General features: G+C 37.2%; 1 protein-coding gene across 1 annotated transcript in view; it reads left to right on the top strand.

The window, feature by feature from the left end:
* Positions 1 to 3,023, top strand: part of ADAMTS3 (ADAM metallopeptidase with thrombospondin type 1 motif 3) — a 288,720-nt gene extending 285,697 nt beyond the window's left edge. The window contains exon 22 of the mRNA XM_050792451.1: positions 284 to 3,023. Coding sequence (XP_050648408.1) covers positions 284 to 852 — 569 coding nt within the window. The 3' untranslated portion in view covers positions 853 to 3,023. The remainder of the gene's footprint in view (positions 1 to 283) is intronic.
* Positions 3,024 to 13,763: the final 10,740 nt, after the last annotated feature.

Here is a 13,763-nt window from a genome sequence, read left to right as displayed (position 1 = left end):
AACAGATATATGTTCCTACTTGGAGAAAAAAATACGCTCTGTGGTCTGAAGACTTCTGGTGGAAATATTACAATAATAATCATCACAAGGACTTTGTAGATAAAGAACTATTTATTTTAGTGAATTCATTCTAATGTTCATATTTTTAATGCAAAAGCCTGTGTGGATCACTCTCATTGGTGTCAGATTGCACTTAAATGTTTTTACATTCATTAAAAATTTTTCCTCCTTTCATTTTATGTTTAGATGCATGTGTTGGTTTATTTTCTTTTTATTTTTGCAGATGAGCCATGTCTGGGAGACAAGTCCATATTCTGTCAAATGGAAGTGTTGGCACGATACTGCTCCATACCAGGTTATAACAAGTTATGTTGTGAGTCCTGCAGCAAGCGCAGTAGCACCCTGCCACCACCATACTTTCTAGAAGCTGCTGAAACTCATGATGATGTCGTCTCTAACCCTAGTGACCTCCCTAGATCTCTAGTGATGCCTACATCTTTGGTTCCTTATCATTCAGAGACCCCTGCAAAGAAGACATCTTTGAGTAGCATCTCTTCGGTGGGAGGTAAAAATGCATATGCTGCTTTCAGGTCAAACAGTAAACCTGATGGTGCTAATTTACCCCAGAGGAGTGCTCAGCAAGCAGGAAGTAAGACTGTGAGACTGGTAGCCACACCATCCTCCCCACCCACCAAGAGGGGCCACCTCAGTTCAGCTTCACAAATGGCTGCTGCTTCCTTCTTTGCAGCCAGTGATTCAATAGGTGCTTCTTCTCAGGCAAGAACCTCACAGAAAGATGGAAAGATTATTGACAACAGACGTCCGACAAGATCATCCACCTTAGAAAGATGAGAAAGTGAACCAAAAAGGCTAGAAACTAGAGGAAAACCTGGACAACCTCTCCTCCCCATGGTGCATATGCTTGTTTAAAGTGGAAATCTCTATAGATCGTCAGCTCATTTTATCTGTAATTGGAAGAACAGAAAGTGCTGGCTCACTTTCTAGTTGCTTTCATCCTCTTTTGTTCTGCATTGACTCATTTACCAGAAATCATTGGAAGAAAGCACCAAAGATTATTAAAGAAAAAAAATATGTTGCTAAGTTTGTGTTGGTCGCTCTCTGAAGCAGAAAAGGGACTGGAACCAATTGTGCATATCAGCTGACTTTTTGTTTGTTTTAGAAAAGTTAAAGTAAAAATAAAAAAGAGATACCAATGGTTTACACTTTAACAAGAAATTTTGGATATGGAACAAAGAATTCTTAGACTTGTATTCCTATTTATCTATATTAGAAATATTGTATGAGCAAATTTGCAGCTGTTGTGTAAATACTGTATATTGCAAAAATCAGTATTATTTTAAGAGATGTGTTCTCAAATGATTGTTTACTATATTACATTTCTGGATGTTCTAGGTGCCTGTCATTGAATATTGCCTTGTTTGACATTCTATAGGTTAATTTTCAAAGCAGAGTATTACAAAAGAAAGTTAGAATTACAGCTACTGACAATATAAAGGGTTTTGTTGAATCAACAATGTGATACGTAAATTATAGAAAAAGAAAAAAATCACAAAAGCTATAGATATACAGATATCAGGTTACCTATTGCCTTCTATACTTATAATTTAAAGGATTGGTGTCTTAATACACTTACGGTCACAGGGATCAATGAATAGTAAATGAACTCGTGCAAGATAAAATTGAAACCCTCTTTTCGGGACCTCAGTAGGCACCGTTGAGGTGTCCTTTGTTTGTGTGTGTGTGTGTTTCTTTTTTAATTTTCGCATTGTTGACAGATACAAACAGTTATACTCAAGGTACTGTAATAATCGCAAAGGAAAAAGTTTTGGGATAACTTATTTGTATGTTGGTAGCTGAGAAAAGTATTATCAGTCTAGAATTGATATTTGAGTATAGTAGAGCTTTGGGGCTTTGAAGGCAGGTTCAAGAAAGCATATGTCAATGGTTGAGATATTTATTTTCCATGTGGTTCCTGTTCAAATGTTCACAACCACAATGCATCTGACTGCAATAATGTGCTAATAATTTATGTCAGTGGTCACCTTGCTCACAGTAAAGCCAGAAATGCTCTCTCCAGGGAGTAGATGTAAAGTACTTGTACATAGAATTCAGAACCGAAGATATTTATTAAAAGTTGATTTTTTTTCTTGATAGTATTTTTATGTACTAAATATTTACACTAATATCAATTACATGTTTTGGTAAACTAGAGAGACATAATTAGAGGTGCATGCTTTGTTCTGTGCGTAGAGGAGACATTTAAGCAAACTACTATAGCCAACTCAAAAGCTAAAACTGAACTAATTTGATGTTATGCAAACATCTTGCATTTTTAGTAGTTGATATTAAGTTGATGACTTGTTTCCCTTCAAGGAAACATTAAATTGTATGGACTCAGCTAGCTGTTCAATGAAATTGTGAATTAGAAACATTTTTAAAAGTTTTTGAAAGAGGTAAATGCGTCATGAATTACATGTAAATGAGAGGAGATAGTGTTATCAGCATAATGATTTTGAGGTCAGTACCTGAACTGTGTAAAAATATATTATGCAAACTAAAACGTAGATAAATTAAACTCTCAAAGCACAGAATGTGCAAGAACTTTTGCATTTTAATCATTGTAAACTAACAGCTTAAACTATTGATTCTATACCTCTAAAGAATTGCTGCTACTTTGTGCAAGAATTTTGAAGGTCAAATTAGGCAAATTTCAGATAGTAAAACAATCCCTGAGCCTTAAGTCTTTTTTTATTTTTCCTAAAAATGCCCATAGAATAAAATTCTCTCTAGTTTACTTGCGTGTGCATACATCTCATCCACGGGGGAAGATAAGGATGGTCACACAAACAGTTTCCATAAAGATGTACATATTCATTATTATAATTCTGACCTTTGGGCTTTCTTTTCTACCAAGCTAAAAATTCCCTTTTATCAAAGTGTACACTACTGATGCTGTTTGTTGTATTGAGAGCACGTAGCAATAAAAATGTTAACAAAATATAGATCTGGCTCTATCTAGATTTTATCATTAGATTCATCATGGGGTGATGGAAAAGTGTATTTCCTCTTACACAGTGAAATGGCATCAAATTTATTTGCTCAAGTGACTGTCTCCTGTTTTCACATCATGGTATATTTCAATGATTTTTTAAAAAAAACAAAAACAAAATAAGAGGTGGCTTTTTGGTTAAATCTGTCTCATAGAACTCTGAAGAAGATGAGTAAAGATAGTGACCATGCTAGTATTTCAGAGAAGGAAATGGTTACCTTCTGTTTTTAAAATCTGCAACCTCTGAGTGATTTTTAAATAAAAGCTTTCCATTAATTTTGAACCTTCATTACCTGAGAATTGGCGGAAACACATTACTCAAGACTCAGGAGTCTGGGGAGGCAGGAACCATCACAGTGCAAGGCCTTTTGGTATGGAATAAACAAATGGTGCTAAAATTACAAATCTGCACAAAGAACAAGTCTTTCAGATGAGATATTTGGAGACTTACAAGATGCTAACTCCCACTAGTAGTTCAAGGTAAAAACAAACTTCTCATGGTGGAAGATACAGAGCCAGTAGGTCTGCTTTCTATTCCTGAAACAAAATGACAAGATTTCTAAACTTCTCAGGAAGTTATGATACTCTGGTTAAGAGTATGAGCAGTACAATCAGACTGCTGGTTTACCTCCTGGTTCTACAGTCAACCAATGGTGACTTGGAGGAGTGACTTAATGTGACTAAGCCTCACTTGTTTTATATGTAAAATGAAGATAACACTACATACATCATAAAGCTGTTTGAGCAAACAAAAATTGAGAATCCTGGAAAAACAATAAACACAGTCCCTCATGGGATAGACATTAGGTGTTGGGTAAAAGATTACCATTGTTATTTTCTCCAGAATATCTATTTTTAAAAAATTTATCTTGTGATGCGTGATCAACAAACTTCAAAGGATTCAATTTGAATATTTTAAACCAAGGAAACGATTTCCACAAAGTCCTTTCTGCCCAAAAGTATCCCATGTTCCCGAAAGAATGTTGAATACAAGAATAGAAGCAGAGAGTTGCATGAACTATGTATATAATGCAACAGGTTTTTCATAATAGGCACAACCTGGCAAATGACTCCAAAGATTAAGGCAACTGTTTTTTCTATGGTGGCATCATGCACTACAAGATATTGTCCTCAGACTTGCTGCCACCAAGTCAATCCTCTTCTCTTGATTACAGACTCTCTGGGACCTAGAGAAGGGGCTCTGGGTCTTATATGCCAAGGGAAGAAGGGCTCATATATACCCTTTAATCGTAATTGAACTATAGACATTCTGTCCCTGGACAAACAAAAAAAATCTATTTTGTATTCATTAGTACCTAGAACTGTGCCCTGCCCATTGTACAAACTTTGCAACTATATCATCTACTACATTCTGTAAAATCTCTGCTGCCGAAAACAGATTTCTCGGAGTTATGACTGTGTATCCCTTCTGTTTTTAGACTTTTTCTGTCTCTGTTAACTTATTTGACAGAAACAGGAACTAGCTAGTGTTGAACTGGAAAGGATCTTTAGATATTATCTAGCCTAGCACTCTTCCTTTTCCAGGAATAGGATTAGGACCCAAAGGTGATGTCTCCAAAATCTCATTTGTGAATTTGGATAGAACTGGGATTAGAAGAGAGATTAGTACTCCAACTTTCAGTTCATTTTTTTTCTCATAGCTAGGACCCATCTATTCTATAAAAATAAGGGACTCCAATGAAAGGAAAGTCAATTATCCCAAGATCAGCAAGTGTCTATGTGATCATCCTAAAGAAGAGAGCCAAAGTGTGCATCTTGACAGATAAAATGTGAAGGTCTAAGACTGAAGTACTTTGCACTTCCAAATGAACCTGCTGCAACCACCATATAACCCCGAAATATGTCCAGCTATATGCTAGGGACATCTTCATTTGTTTATATTGGCAACAGGAATGAGTTGTATTTCTATAGCCTTTTCAGAAGACCTGTCCAAAATATTCTGGTTTTGTTTGGAGGGGGGCATTGCAACCCTCATTTTTACATCTCAGATGTTGCATGGTGTGTGGAGATAGCAACATAGCATCTAGTGGAATGCTTTAGTTAATTTCCACAATGTTCCTAACATGGAGATTCACTTGTCAGAAGCAGCAGCCACTCTGATTCCATCTGCTTTTGCTCTGAGTTTTCATGACCATTAGAAATGTTCTTGAATGATGTGAGTGATCTGGATAAATAGTCTCTTTAGCCATATAGCCAAGTGCATTATTTTCTTCCCTTCATATTTGTTCTTCTGACTTGAATCTTTGGTGTTTTCTTACATACATTTATTAAATTTACAAGCAGACCCAGGTCTGCATCATCATACAAGGAAGGATCAAACTTGCTTGAATCTGTTTCTGCTTCACGACCCACTTTCTGATCTCCTTTCTTCACCACCAAACTTTTCAAGGGACGGGATTACATTCTCTGCCTCTCCCCTTTCCCGCCCTTACCAGCATTCACTCTGGGGCCCACTGCAGCCTGTATTCTACCCCGAGCACACAACAGAAGAACCACTCTCAAAAGTCATTTCTAATTGCTCCTTCTCACTTTAAGAATTCATGGATTCAACAAAATTTTATTGTGCTCTGATTGTGTGCCAGGCAGCATTCCAGGTGCTTATAATACAGTACTGAGAAAATAATGAAAATTCCTGCTGTCCTATAGAGGGTACATTGTAGTGGAAAAAACACAGCAAACAGCAATCATCATGCATGGCTTTGATATCAAGTACGTTAAAACGTGATTAAGAAGAGCAAAGTGCAGTACTGAGTGGGAGAGTAGTGGTAGACTCATTTAGAGGGTGAAAAACTTGAAGGAAGTAAGAAAATTATTTCTACCATCTCTGGGGAAGAACATTCCAGGAAAAAGCAGCATCCAGTGCAAAGGCCCTAAAGTGCAATATGTCTGGTAAGTGCAAGGAACAGCAATAAGGACAGTGAAGTAGATATAAGTATTTGATGGGGTCACTAGGAGAAGATAAAAGAGAAGTAAGAGGTGAGAAATCACACACAATCTCATGGGTTAGTATAAAAACTCTGGCCTTTATTTTTCCCAGATTCTCTCCAGCATTACATGGCCTTGGTGAAAAGAACCCGGGATTTTGTCTCATGCAACTTGGGTTTAAATCCTGTCTTCCATTCATGAACCCGTAGGACTTGTCTCTTTAGTATATAGTTCCCTCATCTACAAAGTGGAATGAAAGTATTATCTGACAGACTTCTAGTGTGAATCAAATGAGCTCATGTCCCTAAAAATGTATTTTTAAGGATACTATTACAGTTGATTTCATTATAAATTTTTATATTATAGACTTTGCCATTGTACAGTCTGGTATTATATAATTTATGTGTCAGATGGGACTTTGTAGGATATCCAGGGAAAACACCCTCATTCTCAGTCCCATTGGCTGGCTCCTCCATCTTTCATGACCTCTTATAAAGTTAATTCCAAATCTCCATGAGTAAGCCTTCACATCTATATCAAACCACAAACACATTCCCACGTGTCTGCTGAACATCTTACCTCTGCTGTCACAACGTACTTTGGCACTTCTGAAAACCAAGTGATTACTACCTTTCCAAGAAACCTAGGTCTTAGTCCTGTGTTCCGTGTTGCTCATTAAGCACAGCCTTACCAAGAACCAGCCACACTTTTTCACTATCATTCTTTTCTTTGTCTTTTACTCTGCATATATAATCAGCTCCCTTGTTCTGTTTATTTCACTTCTAAAATGACTCTTGTCTCTGTTCCCTCTTTTTTGTCCCTGTTGTCTCCCCCTAGTCCACATTAGGCTTTGTCTGGAACTCTCATAATTGCCTTGTGATTGTCTCAGTCTCTGGGGTCTTCTCCAATGTTATACTCACCCTGCCCTCAGATTTTCTTGTGTGTGTGTGTCACTATCCTATTCAAGCCATGCCATGCCAAACCAAATAGTATCTATGTTTTCTCTTTTTCATATTTCATGGTCTTCACTCCACTTTTTATACTCCTAGTTCACAAATCCCATCCCAGATATTTCTGTTTTTTTATCCTTGTTGTCCCACATAAAACTAACCCTAGCCTCTTAAGTCCCTATAAAATGAATTCCTTTCTCCTCCGCCATCTTTGTGAATTTGGTTTTAGAGAAGGAAAGGACCATTTCTCAATCTTTGTATAGTCTTGCACTCTTAGTAGATATTTGTTGAATAAGTGAACAAATAATTTCTTACCCATTCATTATAATAGACTCAACTTTCTTTCATCTCCTATCGTTTTCACTTACTTTTCCATGTGGTGTTTTCTTCTTACAAGAAGAAAGTAGATTTGCCTGACCAAGGACAACTAGCTTGTCAACTCCAGTTCAGGTTATTATTTCCAAGAGGCAAGTTATTAATAAAATAGTTAAGAAACCTAGTTCCCATATTACATGGAAGTTTACAACCCTTATTTTGATCACATTATTAGACTTCTTAAACTACTAGATGAAAAAGAAAAGAATCTATACTGTTGTAGTCACTTATACATGTCGAGAGTCAGGGTGATTGGAAGAGAAACAATTTAAAGTTTATATCGTAGCTTGGCAGAAATTTCCAAATGCAGTGAGAAAGTGTGGTGATCTTATCTAGTCTCCTGTCTTTAAATACCATCTATTGGCTGAAAACTCCCAAAAGTATTTCTCTACCCCATATGTTCTCTTGAATTCCAGACTCATATTTAAAACTACTTACTTGACATTTCCAGTTGGATGACTAGCAGAAATTTATAGCCTAAAAAGTCCAAATTTGGACTCCTATTTTTCCACTTTACTGGCCTGGCCCCCAACCCACCTTATCCAGAATTTTTATTCCTTCCAGCATCTCAGTATCAAACCATGGAATTACCCATGAATCTTTGTATTAGTTTTCCATTGTTGCTATAACAAATTACCATAAACTTAATGGCTGAAACAACACAAATATTATCTTACAGCTCTGTAGGTCTGATACAGGTCCCACTGGGATAAAATTAAAGTGTCAGCAGGGCTGAATTCTCTTCTGGAAGCTCCAGTGGATAATTCATTTCCTTGCCTTTACTGAGTTCTAGCAGCTGCCTATATTCCTTGGCTTGTGGTCCCTTCTTGTTTTGGCACAATTTCTACTTGAATCATCTGACTAAATGTCAATGCACTATATCTCTTCTTAACTACATAGGTACCTAAAGAAAAGACTTATGTGCATTCTCACACATCACCCATATATAACATACATCCTTTAAAGGCAGAGACATTTAATGGAAGAAATGGCACACATATTTGTCATTGTGTACAGTGAAACAATTAGACACCCAACTTTAGCATTCATGGAACATATCATGGTTGTGAATTGTATGACTGAACTGAAGCTGATGTTTCTAGCGGAACCTCTGTGAAGAACGGTCTAAAGCCCTGCCCATTGACTTTTCCATTTGAATAGGTCATTAAACAGTTATACTGTAGAATATTTACCTTCCCAAGCCAGATATGCCACATGAATATTCTCAATTGAAAAAGAAAATAGAAACTTTCCAAGGTACTCTCTTATAGTTAGCTTAGCACTTTGTTATTCAAATATATACTCATTAAATTTAACACACGCACTCCTAGAGTTTATTCCTTTGTTATTACACAAATGTATTTTGAGCTTTAAGAATATATTGGATAATTTATAAGTGTATGAAAACATTTCAAAGTTTATAATAATATTCTAAGCTTGTGGTGGTTCACATCTGTAATCCCCTCACTTTGGGAGGCCGAGGCAAGTTGATCACTTGAGGCCTGGAGTTCAAGACCAGCCTGACCAACATGGTAAAACCCCATTTGTACTAAAAATAGAAAAATTAACCAGGCATGGTGATATGCACCTGCAGTCCCTGCTACTCAGGCGGCTGAGGCACAAGAATTGCTTGAACCTGGGAGGGGAGGTTGTAGAGAGCTGAGATCATGCCACTGTACTCCAGCCTGGGTGACAAAGTGAAACTCTGTTGAAAGAAAGAAAGAGATAGAGAGAAAAAGAGAGAGAGAGAGAAAGAGAGAGAGAGAGGGAGAGAGAGAGAAAGAAGGAAGTAATTCACAATCAATTAATTTACTCAAAATCCGTAAGTAGCTGATCATAGCTATGATGAGCAATAATCTCTGAAAAAAGCTTTAGAAAACCTGAGGTTCCTATTTCAACATGTCTATAAGTATTTAGGTTTTTGCTTTCTTCACCCTGGGTTCTCTGTGCTACCTAATTCCTGTTATGCAGTTTAAAATCCTAAAGTAGCATTTGAAGTCCTCCATGATTCAGAAGATAGTGAAGGTGAATTACAGTCCCAGGAAGTCAGACATTTCCAGAGTGAACTCTACTGCATTTTCACACGCCTCAAGGCCAAATATCTTCTAGCTATTACACCACATTTAAAAATCTAGGATTCATCCCCTAGTAGTGTATGCTTGACATTTGTCTAGCTCTTCGTCTGAAGTGTAATACACAGAACACCTGTATGCTCAACCTGATCTGTGCAGCTTCTCTCCACCTTCTCATCTGTCTGTGAGCTGCCTCCCCACTGAGGACACTGCTTCTCCCGTGTCTCTCAGGTGGGTGCTGGATATTATCTTCCACATGGCTTAGTATCACAGGGCCTAGAAGTAGATAGGTATCTTCCAGGACCTCATTGCTGCTGCCAGGTTATTTTAACCTCCTCCACTATAAAACGTCCGGCTGTGAGTATACACTCTTCACTACTCCTCTTGTTTCAGTCATCTTCACACTCCCCGCAACTCCCCTCCCAAGACACTACTATCAATTCTTGAAGAGAATAGCTTACCATTACTCTCTTCACCAGTACCCCTATAATTCTCGGTGATTTTAATATTCTCATTGGCAATTCTTCCCATATCGTGGTCTCTCCATTCCCAGAGCCCCCTACTTCAATGATCTCACTGTGCATCTTACTTCAGGCCATGGTCTCTGAGAAGTAGTCTGTTCCATGCCTATTTTCTAGCTTCTGGTCACTAGCAATCCTTGGCATTCCTTGCTCGCCCATGCATTACTCTAACGTATGCCAGTTTTGACATAGCATCTGCCTGTGTGTTTCTCTGTCTCTGTGTCTCTTTTTCTCTTCTAAGGACATCAGCCATTGGATTAGAGCCTACCCTAATCCAGTATGATCTCATTTTAACTAATTATGTCTGCAAAGACCCTATTTCCAAATAAAGTCAAATTCTTAGTTTCCAGTTGGACATTAATTATTGGAGAACATTATTCAAACTAGTGCACCACCAAATTCTTCTTCTCTTCTAGTATACTAGAGCAATTGTTCCTCCTTCTACTTGTGGTCTAGATTATACTTACTCCCACATTTTCCAGGGTGTTCTTTTATTTTTCTCTTGAATAATTAGCCTTTCCCTCTTATCTCTACTATTATCATAGAAATACATTTTAGTGTCTTTCATACTAAAGATTTACTTGATCCCACATTCTCAGCAACTTCTACCATCCCTTTATTTGTCTGTTCTTCTTTATAGACAAAATTTTCAAAAGAATTGCCTATACATGTTGTCTTCATTTCCTCACTGCTCATCTCTCTTCTTTACCATAGTTGTTTCCACCCCAATCCTCTTCTGAAATTGATCATGTCAAAAAAGTCCCAAGTGATCTCCTGTATTAGTCAGGGTTCTCCAGAGAAACAGATTCATTATAAGAAATTGGCTCACACAATGATAGAGGCTGGCAAGTCTAACTACAGCCTGGTCTGACAGACTGGAAACCCAATGCTATACTTCCACTTTAACAGCAGTTTGCCATAGAGCCAGTGTGGATAAGCCAATGTTGCAGATGCAGGCCAAAGGCGGTCTGCTGGAGAATCTGCTCCTACTTGAGGGAAGCTGGTCTTTTTGTTCTATCCAGGCCTTCAACCGAATGAAAGAAGCCCATTGACATTATGAAAGGCAATCTGCTTACCTCAAAGTCCACCAATTTAAATTATTCCCATCCAAAAATACTCACAGAAACACCTAGAATTAATGTTTGACCAAATATCTAGATACCTCTTGGCCTACCCACATCAGCACATAAAATTAACTGTCATGCTGCCATATTGTTAAATCGAATGAATATTTAGTTGCCTTCATATTATGCATCATGGCAGCAGCATTTTAACATAGTTCATTACTATCTGAATTATTTCTGTCTTGCTCTCTATGAAACCACTCTCCTGCTTCTCTTCTGAAACCATTAGTTGCTATTTCTTCTTTTCCTTTGCAGATTCCTCCTCTTCTGCCCAACGTAACATGTAGTTGTTCTTCAGGCCTACATTCTCGGGTCTGTTACTGTCTCCTTCTACATTTTCCTTCTTGGTAAACTTCCTTTCTGTGGCTTTAGGGATCCTCTAGAGGCAGGATGTCAGCTCCATTTTTATCTCCAATTCAGATCATTCCTCTGAGATTCATGCTCAGATGTCTACAACTGCCTATCTAACATCTCTGCCTGGATATCTTAGAAGCACCTCAAACTGAACATGCAAGTAGGACTTAATTTCTTCCACACCTGTCCTCCTCAGTCAACCTCCTACCTGGCCCAGTTTCTTCCATAGAAATGGTAACACTTCTACCCAGTTACTTAAGTCAGTTAAATCAAATTATTTCCTTCACTGGCATCCTCATACCATATCTATGACATCAAAAAACCAAAATCTCAGATGTAGCTGTTTAGCTCTACATCCACAGCTTAGTTGATGTGGCCATCAACTCTCACTTGGACTGTGAGTTTCACCATTTCTACTCCTGATTGTATTTAACCCATAACAAGGTAATTGTGTAAGATGTGCCCCAGCTTAAGCACATTAATGGCAATCCACTGTAGTAAGAATAAAACTCAAATTCATTACTCTAGCTCTGTGACCTGACTCCTGGCCCTTTATTCCATTTCTTCACTTTCCATACTTTAGCTACAATGATCTTCTTTTATTTCCTTAAGTGCAGTATCTTCCCACCATCTGTTTCTTTGTGTATCCTGCTATTACTGCTTAAAATCTTTTGCATTTTCCCCACTTGTTAGGAGAAATGCAGAGACGAGAACAATCTGTTTTGAGCAGATTAAAATAACTTTTAGAAAGTTATTTTAAAAGATTTTAAATGAAAGAAGGAATTCACAAAGTAATAAAAAGAAAGGACAGAAGAAAAAAGAGAAAGTACTACCAGGTAAATGCAGGACATGTTGGAAGGGTAAAGGCGACACTTTATAGAAATTGTAAGTAGCCTCATACGCCTTGAGCTCAGTGCTTGTGGATATAGTGGGTCCATTTGGGTCCATCTCTACCAGGCCCAGTTCTTCATGAAGCATATGACACTACCTCTGAATATGACAGGGCAGAATTCTACTTGGGGCTAATATGAAACACTGAGATGTTACCATATTTCTTCCGGACCTAGAGGTGAATATGGTTAGCATTTCAAGTCACCCCAGGGATCCTGGAAAGTTTCAGCTAATATTAATATAAACTTTAAATTGAATGTACTGCAGATGGTAAACTCGATTCTATTACACAAAAGCCTCTCCTATATATTAGATGAATCCTAGGAACCCGTTTTTTAATGTGTCAAGCCTGTTCCTTAGCAAACTATTTTCTTGTTAAGTTTATGTCACTTAACTTGATTAGTAGCTTAAAGTGCCTTCTGCTTTCTAAAGCATACGTTCTATGCTCAAAGTAAAACCTACCAGTAAGTGAGCAAATATTCTTAGTTCCTAAAATAAAAACCAAATGAAACTTCCCACACCTACTTAACACTCTCTAAAACCAAGGTACATGCTCTCATTTTATTGGGACAGATTATGACTTGCTGGTGCAAATAACTGTTAAAGGTAGTTCTTCTCTATTTTTTACTAAGAAACACTCCTCATACCAGCATCACGAAATTTATGAATTTGATCACATTTTTAGAGGTTTTCTATAAGATGTTAAATTAGAATTCTTGAGTTAGTGACTGATGTTTATGTTTCAAATCCCTTTTTTCCATTTCAATATTCTGGCTGATGCTATGTAGCCTCTTCCTATATTATTGCTCTCACCGTATTTCACAAATTCCTGTGCCCAATATCCATTCACTGGCTCAGTTCTCATTTCTTTTTTCCAGTAGGCTAAGCCATAGCCTGTTGAAACTTCTTTTTAATTTTTAAGGTATACAGTAGGTGTATCTATGTATGGGGTATATGAGATACTTTGATACAGGCATACAATACATACTATCACATCAGGGTAAATGAGGGTATTTATCAGCTCAAACATTCATTCTTTTTTTATGTTACAAACAGTCCACTTGTACTCTTTTAGATATTTCTAAATGTACAGTAAATTATTGTTGACTTTAGTCTCCCTGTTGTGCTATCAAATACTAGATCCTATTCATTCTATCTAACTATATTTTGTACCCATTAATCATCCCTACCAGAATAGGACATTGATAACCTATCAAAGCCTAAGGAAAAAAAGTGTAATAAACTCAAATGTATCACACTTAAACTATTTGCTATCAAATACTAGATCCTATTCACTCCATCTAACTATATTTTGTGCGCATTAACCATACCCACCAGAATAGGATATTGATAACCTATCAGAGCCTAATAAAGTGTAATAAACCCAAATGTATCACACTTAAAAAACTACTTGCTATACTGATGATGTGTAGTTATTAACAAATGGATTACTGAATCAA

Source organism: Macaca thibetana, chromosome 5 (genome assembly GCF_024542745.1).
Source record: "Macaca thibetana thibetana isolate TM-01 chromosome 5, ASM2454274v1, whole genome shotgun sequence".
NCBI classification, from domain to species: Eukaryota; Metazoa; Chordata; class Mammalia; order Primates; family Cercopithecidae; genus Macaca; species Macaca thibetana.
The sequence above is the reverse complement of the archived record's forward strand: the minus strand, read 5'-3'. Positions and strand labels throughout refer to the sequence as shown.